General features: G+C 41.2%; 1 protein-coding gene across 9 annotated transcripts in view; it reads right to left on the bottom strand.

Moving 5' to 3' along the window:
- The window catches only part of huwe1 (HECT, UBA and WWE domain containing E3 ubiquitin protein ligase 1), a 41,554-nt gene extending 22,468 nt beyond the window's left edge, over window positions 1–19,086 (bottom strand). For 4 of the 9 annotated variants that reach the window (XM_087179686.1, XM_087179693.1, XM_087179692.1 and 1 more), the window contains exons 1-38: window positions 19,038–19,086; window positions 17,021–17,090; window positions 13,591–13,640; window positions 13,320–13,389; window positions 12,344–12,442; window positions 11,175–11,381; window positions 10,891–11,043; window positions 10,733–10,795; window positions 10,490–10,567; window positions 10,350–10,400; window positions 10,093–10,261; window positions 9,906–10,006; window positions 9,518–9,668; window positions 9,279–9,406; window positions 9,042–9,182; window positions 8,800–8,905; window positions 8,535–8,642; window positions 8,357–8,458; window positions 8,119–8,199; window positions 7,790–7,896; window positions 6,673–6,850; window positions 6,497–6,588; window positions 6,191–6,411; window positions 5,998–6,055; window positions 5,699–5,875; window positions 5,229–5,474; window positions 4,831–4,964; window positions 4,635–4,747; window positions 4,361–4,543; window positions 3,990–4,206; window positions 3,779–3,901; window positions 3,403–3,640; window positions 2,602–2,949; window positions 1,519–1,641; window positions 1,326–1,421; window positions 929–1,198; window positions 374–526; window positions 106–233 (exon numbers count right to left, since the gene is read on the bottom strand). In XM_087179686.1, coding sequence (XP_087035812.1) covers window positions 106–233; window positions 374–526; window positions 929–1,198; window positions 1,326–1,421; window positions 1,519–1,641; window positions 2,602–2,949; window positions 3,403–3,640; window positions 3,779–3,901; window positions 3,990–4,206; window positions 4,361–4,543; window positions 4,635–4,747; window positions 4,831–4,964; window positions 5,229–5,474; window positions 5,699–5,875; window positions 5,998–6,055; window positions 6,191–6,411; window positions 6,497–6,588; window positions 6,673–6,850; window positions 7,790–7,896; window positions 8,119–8,199; window positions 8,357–8,458; window positions 8,535–8,642; window positions 8,800–8,905; window positions 9,042–9,182; window positions 9,279–9,406; window positions 9,518–9,668; window positions 9,906–10,006; window positions 10,093–10,261; window positions 10,350–10,400; window positions 10,490–10,567; window positions 10,733–10,795; window positions 10,891–11,043; window positions 11,175–11,381; window positions 12,344–12,442; window positions 13,320–13,364 — 4,988 coding nt within the window. In that variant the 5' untranslated portion in view covers window positions 13,365–13,389; window positions 13,591–13,640; window positions 17,021–17,090; window positions 19,038–19,086. Of the gene's footprint in view, window positions 1–105; window positions 234–373; window positions 527–928; window positions 1,199–1,325; window positions 1,422–1,518; window positions 1,642–2,601; window positions 2,950–3,402; window positions 3,641–3,778; window positions 3,902–3,989; window positions 4,207–4,360; window positions 4,544–4,634; window positions 4,748–4,830; window positions 4,965–5,228; window positions 5,475–5,698; window positions 5,876–5,997; window positions 6,056–6,190; window positions 6,412–6,496; window positions 6,589–6,672; window positions 6,851–7,789; window positions 7,897–8,118; window positions 8,200–8,356; window positions 8,459–8,534; window positions 8,643–8,799; window positions 8,906–9,041; window positions 9,183–9,278; window positions 9,407–9,517; window positions 9,669–9,905; window positions 10,007–10,092; window positions 10,262–10,349; window positions 10,401–10,489; window positions 10,568–10,732; window positions 10,796–10,890; window positions 11,044–11,174; window positions 11,382–12,343; window positions 12,443–13,319; window positions 13,390–13,590; window positions 13,641–14,962; window positions 14,979–17,020; window positions 17,091–19,037 lie in introns of those variants that run through there. The other 5 variants (XM_087179689.1, XM_087179690.1, XM_087179688.1 and 2 more) reach the window with 5 other exon arrangements.
- Between the last annotated feature and the right edge of the window lie 309 nt (window positions 19,087–19,395).

The following is a 19,395-nucleotide window of genomic DNA, read 5'->3' as shown; positions in this document are numbered from 1 at the left end:
TTATTTAATATAATAAATATAACAAACATATTAAGTCCCTCATAGTGAAAAGCTGGTTTAACATTTACAAGTTAAGAGAGATATGTAGGGCTGTGCAAAACTCACTTTGGTGTCTGGATGTCTTTCTGTTCTTTAGCAGCCTGCAGACAGGGCTGCACAACCTCAAGCAGCTTAATCAGCAAATCAAGAATCCCACTGTTTTCGACCACTCTGGCACCCAACAGCTTTAGTTCCTTTCAAAACAGAAAAGCACATATGATTGTTTGGGATTTGTAGAGGAACAATGACAGTAAATGAGTGAACATTTCTATGATATATGATCTACGAGTGAACATTTTAAGGCTAGAACTTTCAGAATGTGTTTTTCTGTTACCTCAAAGAGCAACGTGAGCAGCAGAATTCGTGTTGCCAGCTTTGAGGCCTGGGGCAGTGTAGCCATCTGTCTGGTCCACTCAGACACTGTCTTTGTGTCACTGGTTGTCAGGGGCTCAGCTGCCTTGATCAGCACATCTGCTGCCTCCCACACCTACACACAAGATGAACACAATCAGGCTGGTACAAATATGTTGTGCCTCTATTGTCAAGATTTACTAAAAGCTCAAAGTTTAAAGATGATTTTAAAAAGATGTTTTCATGGTCACTTGTGAAGAATGATAAAAACACAAAAATGCATAATGGCTTACAGAGCTGCATTTAAATTCAAGATATGTCAGGTAGTTGCTTAAATCATTTACTCTAAATCACTAGCAGTGAATTACAGAGACAGATTGTATTCAACTGAAAAAAACTGTAAATCTGCATCCGACAACTTTCACTTTGCTATTTAAGCTTTCAAAAACATTGACAGTAAATGTAGGCCGGTGCTTTGGAAACATAAAACAGGCTCCAGAGGGCAGTGTGCAATTTAAACATGCATTTATCCACATACCTGGTGGACAACCTGCCCAAGGATGAGCTCTCTGTACTCTGGGCCACTCCTCTTGATGGCAGTCATCAGTAGGTCACAGAGTCGGTAGACTGTGTCAGGCAGCTCATCCAGAAGATGGAAGCAACCAGGCAGCATGGAGTCAGTGAAAGTATGCAGCTCCTGGGGGTCCAGTGGCTCAGCTTCCATGAAGCGCTCTAAGCAGCGGGCCTCTTCCTCTTCTGCCCGCTCTCTGGCTCTCCTGTCGTCCTCCTCACGCCGACGTGCTGCTTCCTGCAACAGACAAAAATAATGTCAACAGGTGTTCAGGTAGAGTTAAGTTTTTAATTCATGAGATAGCAACAGATGGTTTAGAGCAAAACTGTTTTTCCATGTAGTTTGAACAGTGAAAATTACACACCTCAGGAGAGTCAGACCGTTGCTCCATGCTGACCTCTTGACCAAGTGACATGGCAATGGCCCTCATCATCTGGTCCTCCTCAGACATAGTCAGGTCCTAGATGGAGTAAGAGCAACAATATAAGTTGCCTGAGTTTGACTTGTGAATATTACAAAGAATGGAAGTGTGTGTGTTTCTGTCTATGAAGCCTTACTCTTACTGCTCCACCAAGAAGTGGAGGAGGGTGTGTAAGTAAGTATTCTGTGGCCTGCTCCATGGTGCTGGTGTTCAGTAGGGCCTCCATGGCATGCTCTCTTGAGAAACCCATATCCATCAGCTAGAACAAAAACAAAAGAGGAAGTCATATTTTTACAAGAGTACACATAGCTGGTGTCATGAACGAAGGGCAAATAAAAATTTAAGATTATGATTAGGACTGACAAATCTCATTAAAGATGAGGAAAAGTCAAAGACGATATCATTATGAAGGACGAGGATACATTCTTCCAGTTACTCCTGCTCATCCCATCTTTTTCTAATCATGACTGAGAGGCCTCTACACACAACCTCTCTAATCAATCCCTTTTCCTTCACAACTCTATCCTGATATTCTGCCTCAAAAAGGTCTGAGTAATACAGTAATGTGGTCCAAAGTCTTCTCTCCCTTTCCTTGTTCAATCAGTTCGTCCTGTCCTACCTCTATCCTTCACTCCTTCTCTCTAACCACCTCTTCTCTCAATTTCTCCACCTTTCCCTGATGGCTCCGATACCTGCTGGAGCTGCTGCTGGCGGACCTGTGCGTGCCTTTCTCTCCCTCTGCATGTTTCCTGTTACAAAACAAATGGTGGCCCAGGATTCAGTGGATGCTAGGATGTATGGGGAGGATGATTGCTAAACAAACCTCCATTCCAACCTCCAGTTTAGTTTCTTGCTTACATGGCCAACTGGACATGTAATTATGCAATAAACGTGTGCTGTTAATCTGTCTGCAGTAGTGGAACAGAAAGCTAAAAATATCAACAAGGCTGCAGCAACAAACGACAGCTATAAGCACGAAGAGTTGTTGGTCAAACCACAAATAATAACATAAAATTTAAGACAAAACAAACAAATAAAAGTACACAATTTGTCCCCAGTTGTTCCAGCACTAACACCCAAAAGAAGAAGATGAAAACCCGGTATCATGACACAGTGTGTACAAATTGTACTTGATTCTAATGCATAAAAAGATAAAAAGAAACAACCAACATCAAAAATCAACTGAGAAAGATGTCAGTGTCAGACAGGTTTTACATACCTGTGTAAGCTGAGCCTGATTAACCTGGGGTTCACGACGGGGCGTGGAATTGGTTGAATCATCAGCTGATCCTCCTGCTGGCACTCCAGAAGTTGTTCCAGTAGGTGCTGGTGCCTCTCCACCTGTTGTAGTTGCTCCAGGGGCTCCGCTGGGTCCCAAAGAACCAGTGGAAACCCCCTCATCATCTGGCCGCACCGTCCCCTCTCTCTCTTTGGCCAGGCGCTCCTGGATAACAGGCTCCCCTCTTAGGATGTGGCAGAGGATGGCTAGCATGGATTCAGCCATCCTGCCTCCATACACCTTCAGCGGCTTCCTATTCCACAGACTGCGGATGCAATTGAATGCAGCCTTGATGAAGGAGAGACTGTGTTACAATAATACCACCAACATACATTCAACTCCACCTCTCATACCTGGACAGAAAAATGCTCCTAAACCTGGAGGCCTATACAAGACTGTATGAGAGATACAGTATGTTGCATTTCAACAAGGTCATGTTTACCATGTTCAGAGTCCAAATGAACTGATTGATGCTGTTCTATTTATTTCTATAACTTGAGGTCTAACATTTTCTTCACGGTATTAAAATGCAGAAATGCATAAAAGAGAAAAATTAAACATTTTTCAAATGAGAACAGGTAGGACTCCAACAGTTTTCATCTTTCCCAGTCCCTGAACCCAAATACCATGTTCTCATGAGTTTAACCAATTAAATGCCATGCATTATGTATAACTGTCTTTCCATGTTGAACACAAACCTGCAGGTTGCAGTAGACTCATTTGAATGATGTGGATACTGACCTTCTGGGTGACTATGAGGAACCGAAGGGCGCTGAACTGGGGCATGGTAGGTGTGACCCCAGGCATTTTAGCTGGCAGGGAGTGGGGTGAGTCCAGCACAGTGCTTGGATTCACCATCTTCTCCACCAGCATTAACCAGGCATCCAGGAACTCCCCTGTTCCATCTGGTAGGTCAGTATGCTCCAGACCCTCAGAAACAGGCACTTTCCCACCCATCGACAGGGCCCAGTTAAATGTCCTGTACAAAAGGAACACAACCAATAAAACTCCTGTCAATCATAGAAATTAGAATGTTATAGATATCAGCAATCAACATCTGAAGATACAGTGAAGACCTTGAACATGATATGTCACCATCTGGTGGGACTTAACTTACTCAAATAAGGCATCATGCCCCCCAGAGCAAAAGAACTTTTGCAGCATAAGATGGTAGGGGTACTTCCTCTCATCAAACAGCATGGGAGATGTGAAGCCCACTGAGCAAATGAAGAAAGTCAGCCTGCCAGGCAAAAAACACACGTAATATTACCACTGTGTACAATGCACATATTAACAACGGCAAGCAGTGGTAGTAGTCTGTTCTTTACCTAAAGCGAGGAGTGGGTGTGTAGGGTGGGGGTTGCCAGCTCAGACCCTTGGTGAGGAGCTTGGTAAGAGCAGAGGCAGTGGCCCGGGCAGCAGGTGTGGGGGTAGTGCCTGTGCTTGTGGCATGGTGGGAGCGGCGTTGTCGGACTGGAGAGCCCACGCACAGCTTCACCAGCAAGCCGAACAGCTCAGCCAGAGCCCTACCTAGTCGAGATGAAGCTGGAAAACAAACAAGGAGGTCAGTGAGACGTCAGTGAGACATTCAAGTCATTTTAAAGGTAATTTAGGACATTTAAAAAAAATAACATAAATAAAAATAAATATTTTTTTAAAAACATAAAAATGGATTGGGTGTCATAGAAAATCATCTTACCAGAGAGTAGCGGTTTTATCTGTTTGATGCGGGTGGCCATAGCTGGGGTAAGTTTGGACTTGGCCTTCGGGTCTGTTGCAGTGGGTTCATCTGTCTCCATGGGAGCCAAGGTGTCCCCATCTAGACCCATGCCTTCCAACAGTCCACCAGCAGATGAATCCACAGACACAGTCTCAGACTCTGCTAGATAAAGGTAGAGGAAAGTGAAGTTGATGGAGAGTGTTCCAGGGACATGGTAGGACACTGCTGTTTTTAAGTTAAATTGTTATATTACCAGTTCTCCTGGAGCCAGAGGCTGTTGTTGCTGCAGTGCTGCCAGATGGCTTCTCCTCTTTGGGCACCAGTTTCTGCATGTCAGCCTGGCCAAACTCACATCCTGGTGGCAGGCTGTTGGGGATGGGCGAGAGGTGTCAAGAGGGTTACAGCTAACCACACATTTAAAATAAAGGGGAAAAAGATAAGAGACTTACCTGTTAGGTGTACAAAGGGACAGCAGCACAGTGCTCTCCCATACGAGAGAGCAGTAGAGCTGACTGAGCTTATTGAGAACACTCAAGCCAAGCTGGGAGCCCCATTGGTTGACAGAGATAGCCCTGATCTCACTCTGTTTAGGAAGAGAACAGAAACATTCAGGGCTGCTGAACCATTGTAAAATGATCACAAATTTGAAAAAAAATTATCTAGATTAAGTACAAGTAAATAAACTAATTGGCTGCATAAGTATTCATTCTCTTTCCAACATCACTGATGCAGCCTTTTGTTAGGTGAACAATGTGAGATCAACTTTGTGTAATCAAGTGATTTTATGTCATTACAATAGGGGGAGGGGTGTCAATTCTGTTTGATAATAAAATATATTCATATTTACCTGTCCCACTCTGCAAGTATGGACAAACATGAGGATGTAGGCGTGTGCTGCAGTAAGTGCATGAAGAAGGGGCGTGGCACGAGCTGATAACGTGGCGTCGGTGACATGACCCGCGTTGGCCAGTTCTCTTAGAAGCACAGATCCACCAGGCACCTCAATTGGTCTGTGAAGTGGTTCCAGAGATGTCAGGATGCTGTCCAGTTGGCACAGGCCTTCCTGGAGTACCTTAGGCTCATGTGAAAGAGTCTAAGGTGGAGAAGTTGAGGGAGGAAAAAAGCTTCAGTTGAATTCAGCAGATTATAACTGTTATTATTATACATATATAAGTTATGTATTGCCCAAGGAACGTAGCTTAAGTCGTTTGGCTAAATTTGGCACTTTAATATCACGTTTATGTTAATGTATGGCATTTGAGATAAATAAATACAATGAAGAAAAAATCACCACAGTAATATTTCTCTTGTACTCACCAATATGGACTTGCAGACACCGGCCACAGCTTGGCAGGCCGCAGAGGTGGGGAAGTCTATGGGCAAGTTGGGCAAGCCCAGAATAGAAACCAGTGGAAGCAGCCCCTTCTGGTTGACAAACTCCTGACAGTGGTCATCTGTGGTGTTGTTGCTTAGTATGGACTCCACAAACTTCATCTGGAAAAACGTGCATCACAAATCAGTGACTGAACTGAGAAATTACAGCACTGCTCCACAGCTTGGAATAATTCACAACATATCCAAAAGAATACCAAAACTGTCAAACAATCAATACTCACCACATTCAGAATATAATCCATTAGAGGGATAGGTATCCGCTCCTCAGTGCCCACCACCCTGCAAAAATCCACATATCATCAAAATGACAACTATAGACAAAAATATTTGAAATTTAGTCAGTTGACTTGAAAAAATATCAGTCTGTAAAGAGTTGTTGCTCTATTCTACTGTGTTATGAACTCAGCGTCATACAGTTCAAGTGGAACTGACTGTCTGTTGCTCTCTGGTTCCCCCTGCTGCTGGCTGAACGTATGGAGGGCCTCTTCTTCCTCTTCATCTTCACTTGAAGCTTCTTCAGCAGCATGGCTGGAGCGAGCTGGTGGCACTGCCACAGTGCCATCTGCTTTCTGGATAGACGGTTTCTGGCAGATATACTCAGGGGCTCGACCTAGGTTGCAGATCTCCTCCAGTAACTGTAACACCAATTTAGCTTTAATTATCTTGCCATATCATGTGATGACATTTCCAAGAATACTTCTTACTAAAAATGCACACTACCTTAATAATGGCAGTAGTAGCATCAGTCTTCAAAGTTGGTTGGTGTCTCATGAGCTCATCTACAGCACTGCCCAAGTTGGATGCAGTGTCACCTGAAGCCAAACAGAACATATCATTCACTCAAGCAGGTCCCACACAGGAAAATCTAGAACAACAGCACATACGATCCAACTCACCCAAAGGGTCGGAGCTGCGTCGCCGTCGCATGGCAGGCAGGTAGTCAGGGGACAAAAGCACTTTGAAGAGGCGCTCAAACGGCTGGCACTGAACAAAGGAGTGCAGGCCTCTCGCATTCAGGCAGAGAGCACTGAACACGTTTGGGAGAGAACCCAACACCTCACGGGTAGCAGGAACCTGGAAAAGAGAGAAAATGAAGAACATGCGATAAAAGTAAAAAAAAAAAAAAAAGGAAGAGGGTGAAAGTGGCAAAGATTAACTAATCAATACTGTTTTCCCATCAAAGACTCTTTATCAACCTGCACTTAACAGTGCTAGCTTGCATTGTAACCACTTTCACACAAAATTCCCTGACATGCATTGTTGTGTCAGGTTGCTCACAGTACATGCCAAAATCTGACTTGGGTCAGCCAGTGGACCACACAAATCACAGGTCAGTGTACCAGACTGTTATACTTGCACTTTTAATTTCTTTCTAAAGCATTTTCTTATTGTTTAGAAGAAACACAGATCTAGAACCAATATAACAAGTCAACAGAACTTCTGTACACAAGTGGATAATGCAACTCAATAGGCAGCATGAAGGCATGGAGGTTCTCACAAATGATTAAATTCAATTTCTCATGCAAGTCTGCAATACTACAACATGTGTTTCGTGGCATTCACACTACAGAAATGTAATTTGAAATCCATTAAAAAACAAGGGAGAGTGTTTTTTAGAAGACAAGGAGGGGTTCAGGTATGTTTTGATCCATCTGTTGGTGACCGGACGTTATTGCCAGGTGATAATGGTTTCACACTCAAGCTTATAGTTTTGTCAATTTAATTAATACATGAACAGGTCTGAGAACTTACGGGCACAGGACAACCCTTTCACACTGACAGTCAATCAATATTCAAAGCAAATGAAGCACTCAGTGTAAGGTTAATCTATCAACTGTACTATGCATGGAGACAACTGAAACATTTAAATAACAATGAAGATATCAAATTCAGTACATGTGCTGAGAGAATGAGCGAAAGAGAAAATTAAACATAGTACTGATCTCTCATAGACTGTCAGAGACAAAAAAAAAAAAAAAACCACAGCAAACAGCTGCAGAGCTGGAAACTCACGTCTTTGATGAGAAGGGCATGCAGCATGACATCAGTGAGACCATTATCCTGCAGGGAGGAGAGCAGGGATGGCTCCTGGAACACAAACACCGTCACAACCTCTGTCGCTACAAACCAGAAAGACAAAGACAAGGGGGGGGGGTAGTAGAAAAAAGAAATCATAATCCAAAACAATAACAAATTTGCAATGTCATCACATTCAATTACCTTTTTCAGTTGATACGCAGTTTAATAGACATAAACGTTGCGTCCCTGAAACTGAGTGACAGCACATAGTTCTGTCAGAAGAGTACCTGAAGGGCTTTTCTGAGGCGCTGCTGTGAACTCACCTAAGAGGAAGAGCGAAGGGCCATAGTATTCTGCATTACTGATGATGTGCTTGAGTGAGGTAGGCAGGGACCCATCCATTACTTGTGAAAAAAAGAGAGTGCAGATACACACATTAACAGTCAACCCTTGGATAATGAAAAGTATAGATCTTGAGGCAACATGTTTAAACACGATTGGTATGATACCCTGGATCTTGAGTTTACCTATAAAACAAGTGAGAGAATGCCAATGACTTACCGTGGCGGATACCATCAGAAAAGGCAGGGTCCTGGATGGCTTTCTTCAAGAAATTTAGCATCGACTTCAATAGAGCTGCCCTCTGAGGGATACACTGCATACCTAGAAAGACAAAGTGCCATTGTGATGATAGAACGCAACAGCGACAAGAGTCTGTTTGTATGTGTGCTGTGTGTACCTGCACGAGGCGTGTTAGCAGCGCTGCTCTGTGCACGGTGGTCTGCCTCTGGTCTGGAGCCAGAAGATGTTGACGGTCCAGGGCTGCTTTCCATGGCAACTTCCGACACTGAGTGAATACATAATTTTGGCAAAATTAACACAATAGCAGAAAGATTCTTTATAACTTGGCAATATTATCAAATAGCCTAGATTATAGCCTCAACTTATAGATATTCATTTCTGAAAGTGAGAACCTTCCACAGGTCTTAGGAACAGCGACTTACTCTCCATGTCTGTGTCCATGTCCTCAGACTCCACAGCTGCGCTAGGCCTCTGAATCTTTGGCTTGATGACAAAAGGGCACTCTTTCCTCGACAGGTCCACCTCATGCTGTGTATACAAAGTGATTGAGAGCGTGATGAAGAGAGGAATAGTGTGAATCCAGAGGTTACGTAGACATTTCAGTGACTCTGTAGCTGAAGGCTGATGGTGTTCGGAATAGCTAAAGGCAAAGTTCATAACCAACCTCTAGCCTGCAGATGAAAATGGAAAGGCCGCTGTGGGACTGAAAGGCAGCCATGTCAAGGTTGGTGATGAGGTCCACGACCCGTACTGCTCGAGTAACAAAGGTGATTTGGTCCTGCTCATCACCCAGGAACTTAATCACCTACAATGTAAAAGATAAAGCGGAAAACTTAAACATTTTGAGAATAAAACTACAAGTGAAAAATAAAACTACAACATAGTTAGGACCAGAATATACCTTCAGGAGGGCTTCCATCATGCCACAGGAGACAAGGGCTTCCCCCCCAGCATCATAGCTAGCCAAGTGGTAGAGGAATGAGAAGAGTGCAGTGGCAAACTGGTGTGGGTAGGGTTCCATCAGTGGATCTAGGAAACAAAAATGAAAGGTTATCACACAAGCTTCCATTTTAATTGTCTTATGTCCTTGTGTATCACACACTTAACTGTTCTTAACAAAACTTTCAGCAACATTCTCACCAATCATTGCTTGTATACAGTTGCGCACCAACACAGGCAAGAAGCCATGGTAGGAGGCAGTGCCAGTGCAGTCGATTATGTTGGAAAGTTTGGGTGTCCTCTCCAGATGGACAATCGAAGTTAAAGTGCGCAAAGATGCTGCCTTGATATCCTGTAGAACAAAATCAAAGATATTATTTCAAAAACAGAAGGTGAAACAGGACTTCACCACACTGTAGCTTTGACACTGGAGAATACACACATTTAAATCATCTGAAAGTACTTTTGGTCTGACTAAGCAGCAAAAGATATCTAGTGTCAGTTTACAAATACAGTGCTACTGCTAGTGTGGCATGGACATTTAGTATAATGACACTGATTATGCAGAAAAAGTGAATTACTCTCTTACCACAAGTTGTTTGTCTGTAATCTGTAATACATCCACCAGCTCCTCTATCAAGCCATTATACAGAATACTGTTGGCTGACTCTTGGAGTGCATTTGAATACACTGCACAGAAACAGAAAAAGTCATCAGTTAAAACTTGGGAGTAAATCCCCTTGTCACTTTAGCTTAAGAAGGCAGCTTCTACTCACCCAGTATAGAGATAGCATGCAGTCGGGCCTGAACAGCCTGCAACCTCTTCTTGTGATTTGAGAAACCATGGGCCAGTCGAATATGTGTGAAAAGCAGGGTCTGTTTGTCTTTAGGGATGTTGTACATCGCTGTCAGTGACTCCATGATCTCAGATGGGCTCTCTGAAATCTGAGAGACATAGGACACCATGTGTAAGGTGAAGAACCCATGGTGTTATAACCCGACTGTTAGTGATATAATTCAAATCCAACTGTACCTTGTCAAGCTGCTCGATGTGGATATAGTGTAGTGTGTTACTACTTGTCTGCTGGGGAAATAAAGAGTTCAGAAAGGATTAGGAGGAAGTTGAGCCATCAACACAACAATGCACACATAAATAAATATATTTGTCTTTACCTTCCTCTCTACTTTGACCTCAGGACCGGGTTCAGCATAAAACTCAAAGTGCAGTGTGGTGGCACTGGGAGGGTACTTCTGTGCATGGACCAATGGGGGGCAGCATAGTAAGGAAAGATAATTTATAAATGGTAGTTAATTAGTCTCAGTTGACAGGCCTTATTTATAAACAAAAAACTAGTTGTGCTATAGCTGTAGGTAGCCAACACAGACAGTTATTGAGCACCACTGTAAAATTCTCACCGTCATAGGCAGATCCCTGCAGCATTCAGCCAGACCAAAGCCATTCTCCTTTCCTCCCCAGCTCTACAAAAGAGAACACAGAGACTAAACAATACAGCTCTTTCTCTTGAAGGACAGCTGGAATCATGGCAAGAGGAAAACAATGGTATTCACTCGACCTCAGCCAGGTGTTGCAGACGGGCCAGTAGAGGCGTTCTTTTGTCAGATCCCAGTCTTGTGATGTAGTTGGAGCGCTTACTGAACACATAGAGCAGGTTCAGCACAGACAGGACCACCTGCATGTCACATGATGCTAACAAGGTGGTTAAGTGCTGTAAAGGGGATGACAATGGTAGATAAAAGAAGGTCAGAGTTAGTGAGCTATTTTAGTTTTTCCACTGTGACATATGTATAATCCAGAAAGGCAGAGTATTGGTTGAAAGTGTACTAAGTGCAAGCCTACCTCTATGGAGCTGTAGAGGTGCCTAGAGAAGCTATACTCAATGAGCAGGGCTGTGAAGTTGAGCACTGCCAAAAGCAGGGCTTTGAGCTGTCCATTGTCGGGGCGGTCACACACCAGCAGCCATGACATATTCTCCACTGTCTGGCCTGCATCACACAGGATGCCATCAAAGCGGTCCAACAGATCCACCCAATGGTACAGCTCACACTGTTTAAGACAGACAAAAATCATTTTCAGTGATCAATTAAATGAATGTTAAATACCCCAGACCTTTTTATTTCCCCCCAAAACATAGTGATACCGCTTTCTGACTATGAGAAGGTATATGATAGCAAGTCCAACCCAAGCATATGACCGATTTTATAATGCCATTCAATTTATATTCAGGATGGTTTCAACATTTGGTTTCGTTATCTCTGCATTTGCTGTATACCTGCTTTTCTCAGCAGCCAGTTTTATTTTTTATTTTTGACGCCTTTTGTTGGAGCAGAGCCATTATAAGCAAAATGTTCATAAAAGTGGGGCAACAGTAATTACTTGTTAAACAATCAAGACATCATGGTGGGCAAGCAGTCCAAGCGTGAACCCACATAAAGCTGATGAAATGAAAAACTTTTCCTGTGTTCCAGCTCTCGATCTATACTAAAGCTGCATTTTCACACCCCAAAATGACCTTTTCAAAACAGAGTTAACCTGTGATCTCTTATTTTAAATGTCAGTAAAGCCGATCACACAGCATAGCTGTCGTCATTGACCTGTATTTATGTTGATTTTTTCTGACAATGTCGCAATCTTAAGTATGATTTGCAGTGCAGCAACTTGACAATGACTACTGACATGAAAGATGCAGTATAGATTAGCCACAATTAAATTAAAAAATCAAATTAAATTTCAAACTCATTTTATTAGCCTGTAATTACGGCACATTTTTTCAGCCAATGATGCAGTCACAAGCAAGTATGCACCATTTTTAAAATTAGGTTTAATATAGATGTAGGCCCGTGCTAAATTCAAGAGAACAATGCTTTAATACACCTCTTATATCATGATATTTCACATAATCCTTGATCAGCGGGAACTCTGACATGACAGATACACTGTTATGACTGAGTTCCCGAAGAAAAGAGAGAGGAAAGTGCCTCTCCCTCAATCTTTTCTTTGGGGCTTACCTTGCCAATATTCCAGGTCTTGATGTGCTGCAGTTCAACCAGCAGTTGCTCATCACTGCATGCCTTCAGCTTCTCTATAAGTATCCTGCAGTCAGCAGGCTGTTGGTTCAGAAGGAACACAAAATAGTTAGTCAAGCAGAGTGCACGGACCACCTCTGCCTCTTTCCTGTTAGCACAGTATAGCACGCTTTAGTAACAATGTGACATGGCCAAAACATTAAAATTTGCATTTCCTCTGTAAACTCCCAGTATGGGGGAACCCACATTAACCCACAATATTTTTATCCTATTTATAGAAGCCTTCACAGTTTTGTGATCTGCTCTCCTTTAATGCAATGTCAAGAGGTGCAATTGCTATGTTACTGCTATGCAAACTGTAAAAGTAAGCAACCTTTTACCGAGTTCTCCTATTATGTAGAAAATCAAATGGGTTGCACCTCTATTATGGGCCCCTATCACATTTGGTCATAGGCTACGTCCACACCAATACGTTTTCATTTTAAAACAGTGTTTTAGAAGGGAAAATTATCTCAGTCCCGACAACCATATCAGCTCTGTATCAGAAACAATCTTCGTCCATACAAGCACACCTGAAAACACGCACATAAATGACCATTCATGTATATGGAGCAAGCCGTAGTAAACAGACAGATTTCCAATCAGGGAGCGACCGTGGGTGCCTACATCATTGTTTGCAAGGTCTGTTTTTGCCCATCCAGACTGCAAGGCAACCCAGGAGTTTTTTAACTAAAACAGGACCAGCAGCATTTCCAAATTTCTCAGTTTTAGGCACTTGAAAACTCCATAGTAGTGGGGACGCCAGGCATAAATGTAGCAAAAGAGATGCATTTAAAAACTAAAACGTAGTAGAGTGGACGAGGCCATATTTAAGTTCTTCCTGGGTATCCCAATTATATGGAAATTAGGGACCATTTGAGGTTAGGAATGATCAAACAGCAGTATTGTGCATACTCACAGCTTCCGTAGGAGTTTTCTTTAACTTGCTTCTGTCGACCTTCATTGTCGATAATCTCTGTTTGTTTCTCCTGTTAAGAAATGTCCATGTATATTAAAAAAAAAACAACACTTGATACTGAATTCAGTGTTATGTTTCACAATTACTTAGATCTACAATTTCCAAATGAGCCAAATAATGCATGTTAAACATCTAAATACTGTAAAGTCAATGAGATAGAGAATAAATAACTCTGAATTTGTATGCAGCTTGAATTGTGAAATGTACTTACAGAAAATAATTTGGCAATACCCACTTAACAGCATGTTCCAGTCACATTACCTGTAAAAATGATGGCAAAAAAAATAAAATAATCAATCTAGCAGTAGTGGCCCACATGGCATAAAACAAACTTTAAAAAGCAGTGTACACTGGGTTATAAAATGCATCAATCTCAGGAAAGTATGGTTTAGAAGAAGGCTGTGGGTAGAGCTGTAAATAAATTGGATAGCAAACAGGTCATAACAGGCCATAATCAGGATCCATAATCAGGATGCATGACAGTGCATCCTGATTATATGGAGATTATTACATGATGTACAGTAACCACACATGGCAAAATACAGACAATCACAAGTGAATCTTGCATTTTTATAAGAACCTTCTCCACTATCAATCTAGCGTAGTGTGTATGGCTATTTTACTTTAAGACCTTGTAGTAAATACCAAATGACTGATTACAATCATTTAAAAGGTGATAACGATAATACATTTGTGCCGGTTATCTAGCCAGGTCTGATCATCACAAAGCAGACAGAGGAAGAGCAATGGCTAGTGTCTAGCGAGCAACATACGACACAAAGTTAATTACATTAGGTTGGGCCCCAATAAATTACCTAAAACATTTGTCTTACGTTTCAAGTACTTGAGAATCAAATATTTAAATTGAACAAATTGCTGCCTCACTGCTTGCCCTTCGTCAACTAAAGTGACGCTGACAGGTTAAAGTTATAGCTACCAAGCTAACAAGCTAACGTCACCCTTGCTAGCAGCATAACGTTATTTACCTAATGTTAACAAGTCACTATACATATATAGGATTGCAGTTACTTGTCACAAGCGAGACGGGTTTGCTCGATGGGTGGCTAGCAACACGTCTGGCAAGACAAGATAGGCTGGGAAGCTCAACGAACTGAGGAAAATGATCGGTAATGTTTGCTGCGGAGTTGATGTTAGCACCTGACCAGCTAACACGTAGCTACCGGTAACGTTAGCAAACGATATTCTCCTGACCATACTTCAGAGCATTTGAATACCACCAGACCGTACAAAAGTCAGCCAAGTCACAAACAAGTCCTGTGTGTAATCAATGACAAACATCTAAAATGTAGTTAACCAAAAATCAAGCAATTTTAACCATTTGTGCCACAGCTGTCAATCCAGATCTCATAGATTCGCCATGCTGTCCCGACCTGACTCTTGACTAATTTAGGTCGGGGCTGCGCAGGCCGCAAAAGAAACCCGCACTCCCCACTCCTGCACCATCCCCGCTTTAAGTGAAAACGAAACTCTAAATGCCACTCGGTGACTAGCAGCAGAAAGGTTGTTGTGTGTCAAATACCTGGAACAAGCTAACGTTACTCTGCTAAGGCTCGGAGCCTTACCCTGGTTCCTCAGCTAGACAGTCGTAGCACGCGCTAGCTAGCAAGCTAGCTACCGTTAGTTGAGTAGCAAGCAGAAACGCATAATAACTCGCTGAATCATTGTCGGATGGGTCTAACGTGACACTGCGAGTTTTGTTTTCAATTTTCACTCAGGTAAATTGACTACCGGTCGCCGACTCGGTAAAGAAGTTGTTCATCCGTCCATTGTATTATTTTTCAGAGTATCCGCGCTTGTTTCCATAGCACACAGGCACTAGCTGTTGGCAGAGTCATCATGACTCTGGGTAGTGTGCAAAAAGTGAATAACGTTACGGCTGAGAATGAGCCACTGTTTATCGATGCAGTGCATATTAATATAGGGCAACTGGCCTTCTGTGAAGAAGAAAAAGAAAAAAAGAAATCACAGTAATTTTGTATGCCGCCCTTTCTAATTAAGACCAACACAGGTCTTGAACTAACTACATCCACAATATACAAACAAAAACACCACAATGAAAATGAATTTAACTACATAATCCTCAAATTTATTATCATCAAAATCCACCAGGCACGTAACTGTCAAACTCACCATAGGGGCCTGCATTTTATATGTGCATCACAAGTAATAAACAACTGATTGTGAACAGTGACCCAAAATTACTTGTGTTTAAATATTGAAACAGATGTATTAACACAGATGCAGTATTTGATACAGGTGTAAAAAGTAAAGCCCACATTTTAAGAGCATATTTACTAAAACTGGAGCAAACTTCATTATGGCTAAACCAGGTAATAATGGAGCAAAGATGTATGTAGCATCCTGGTTCTTATGCCAGCCAGTTATAGCTCACTAGTGGTACCACTGACGAATTCAAATGTTGATAATTCTTCAGTTATTTTACTAGTTCTTTTAGTTTAGCCACTGTGCAATATTGCTTCCCCCAAGTAATCAGTAATCAAGAATTGGATTTATCCTCCTTCAGCCAGCCTGATAAATCACTATGAAACAATGGCTATCTTTGGAGTTAACATGTCAACATTTTTAAGTGAACAGTTTTATTTGGTAGACCATAATGCTCATATTACCTCTAGAATTAAAATTGAAAATAAAATTACCAGAACAGTGCCTTGCAGTATGCCATATGTGATTCACTGAAGCCCCTGAAAAACCACTTTGGGTTGCTGACAGTTCAGGAATGTCAAGCAATCTGTTCTTTCAATTTACACACACACACATATATATGAATTTAGTGAACACATATTCTGTGAATATTCTTCCAATTATTTTAAAATCTTTTTTTTCTCCCAGTCTTCTTTAAGCCGATCTTCCTTTATCTGATACACCAAACACTTCATTTGGCAATATCTATTTTTTTTCCCCAATAGTTTTCTCCATTAAATTAATGCACATGTTCATTATTTGTATGAAAATTAAAGGCATACATTAAGATGAGTGGGACTCACTCAATTAAAGTCTCTGGATTGTCATGATTGAATTATAATGATTGCCATGTGTTTAAGAAATTATGATGAAATATCAGTTGATATTGGCTTATCACAAATATTGATATTGTCTTGTCAAATAACATTACTTTTTTCAAAATAATGTTCTGGTGCTATGAGAAGCACAAAACCTGTGTCACTGAGCTCCATTGTACTGAGGTGAATTACAGCTGATAAATGCAAATCACAGTAAAGCTCACCAAAACCATCTCGATGGATGCGTAAGACCATAGGGAAGATAAGAATAAAGTAAAGTTAAGAATGAAATTATCTTTTTATTATTGAGGAATGTGAAGAACCTACCGCTAGTTTGAGTTGCAAAATATTTCAGATATACCTAATTTAACTACCAGAGATATCTTATCTACGGAAAAGGCTGGAAAATGACCTCCCCTTGTTGTTATTGTTTATTATGTGCGATAAATGATATTAACCCTAAGTGATGATTAACTTATTTTGTAGGATGGTATAGACCTGGAAGCAAATATTGATGGCAAATCACTGTAACCCTTATGTATTACTGTGTTTCACTAGAACAGTTTCAGTCAATGTAGAATATAGGTTAGTAGTACATACCAGAAACCGCTTTGGTTGAATAGCTCCACCATTGTCATCCTTGGCTTGCTTTGCAGTTTCTTTAAACTATCTGAAAACATATAGAAAACAATCAAATCAGATATGACAGGATAAGAAAATATAAGCAACTTGATCATTAGTAAACCACTTTACCAGACAGATTTACACTTAAGGTATTTAGTGTTGGTGAAAAGGGTAAGCAATTATGGCAACTGTGCAAACCCAACTATATTAAGATATAATACCATACTGTGCTAATACTGTAACTGTTAAGACATCAACCTTATTCCCAGTGTTTGAATTAAAAAAGCTTTCCCTGCCATTGACAGTTAACTTCACCTCAAAACCCCTCTCTATTTTCTAGCTTTGAAGTCTGCATGATTTCCTTGCTGTTTTACAGTTACATGTTATTAAATGTTTGCAGAATTTCTTTGAAATTTTGCAGTGCTTCAGCATGTATTATTTCTAAACATTATTCAAAAACAAACACACTTAACTTCTAAGTTATCAAGTTTTGTAATCATAGACATTGTGCATCTTCAGTATGCAGATTATTAATTCTTAATTAGAGGCATCGACTAGAAACCTGTCACTCCAAACCAAGTTTAAGTGACTGTCGTCCACAAAACTAGGCTGCTCAATTCAGACCTGCTTTAACTATGCATGTGCATGACCTGGACAGGTCAATCAGGTTGACTGTAAAAGTCTGCAAGCCTCATTATGAACAACGACAGTCAGACCTCAGCAGTGCTTTGTTTGGAATTTCAGGCAATCAAAATCACTTAAACATCTAGTAATTAAATTGTTGTATTTACAATCACAAAATGTATATGAATACATACAATTAACTGAGGTGAATTAAACTTTGGGGTGCATGCTAATTTTTCTCCCAGACAAAACATTTGTAGTCCACTTTTCAGTGTCTGTACCTTCAGGTTAGCTTTTGCTGTCCACTGTTCAGTCTTTGTTTAATACAGAACAAATCAAAACAGTATGCAGCATTCTTTGCTACAAGTCCACTCCTCCTGTTGTTATATAATTAAAATGGTCAGTTTCTGATAGGATGGCAAGGACCAAAGGGGATGCTGACAGGTACCACAGATTCACTTTATATAGTTTACATTAAAATTGTTTCGACTGTTTTCATTAAGAGACATCTCATTGCTTTCAAAGACTCAAAGCCTATGGAACAGCCTGTTGTTACCGCTAGTTATGCATTTAATCTACTACGCCTCTCTTGATAATTACATCCACAAACAACAACGCGGTATTAATGTTAATATTAGCTACTGACGTTATGAACAGCTCAGATCATCATCTGCATCCGAAAATACAGTAACAGCCGTAGCATTACAACACTCCTTAAATCGTTTATCTCTCCCAAATTAGCTAAGTTAGTTGCAACCGTGTAAAAATCAGCTCACATAGTTTGTCAAAATTATTAAGGCACCGGTCTACGCAGTTAAGGCGAACTCAACGGTGGCGCTAACGTTAGCAAAGTTGAAAGCTAGTTAGGTGACGTTAGCTAGGTTCACTAGCAGTTTAGGCTAACGTTTGTTACTTCGCCTCAAATTCCGCTCTGACGGGTAACGTTAGTATTTTACGAAAAGTCACATCTTCAACCTGACACATATTTTAACCCTCACCGTTTATTCTCGAGGAACGAGAGTAGTCATTGAACGAGGATATGGCTTTGACTTGTAGTTGTACAGAGGCGCACATACCCACACACAGTGAACATAAGTGTGTGTGTGTATGTTTGCGGGTTTCGCGCGAGGCTAGCTAGCTAGCAGTGAGAGCTCCGCACAATGCTCTATCAGTGGAATCATGGCTAAATTAAAAATGGCGGTTTACACAGCAGAAGATTCGTACTTCACCCTCAAAAAGACACCAGTTTTGTGGTCTCGGATCCCATTGAGGAAAAGAATACTCGATGGTAGTCGTTAAGGAGGGGGAATGTATGCCACCAGTTAGCCAAAACCCATGTCAGTAGTCTGGAATAAGTCCTTCTGCTTACCTCGAATGCGTGTTACATTTGCTTCTCCATCTTGCATTAGCGACTGGTACGGCAGTTTGGATCTCGCGAGAATACCTGCAGCTGCGTTTACCAGGGCACTCCCTTGTAATTGTTGTAGAAAAACAATGCTACTGGACATACAGCCTATTAACTGGTATTTCCAGCCTCAATCTTGTGATGATGATGTGCACACGAAAGCACGCAGCAGAATTCTCCAGGCTTTATGAAAAATATAGTTTAATTCAGTTTAATATGAAAGTGTATTCACACTCACTGACAATTAAAAAATAAAGATTGCACAATTTAATAACAAATGCATTTAACCTGTTTGAGTGAAATTTAAAATAGAGCAATGGAA

Source organism: Seriola lalandi, unplaced genomic scaffold, assembly GCF_002814215.2.
Source record: "Seriola lalandi dorsalis isolate HSWRI2012SDOR001 ecotype SW California unplaced genomic scaffold, Sedor1 jcf7180002054861, whole genome shotgun sequence".
Classification (NCBI taxonomy): Eukaryota; Metazoa; Chordata; class Actinopteri; order Carangiformes; family Carangidae; genus Seriola; species Seriola lalandi.
This window is presented reverse-complemented; position numbering and strand designations above follow the sequence as displayed.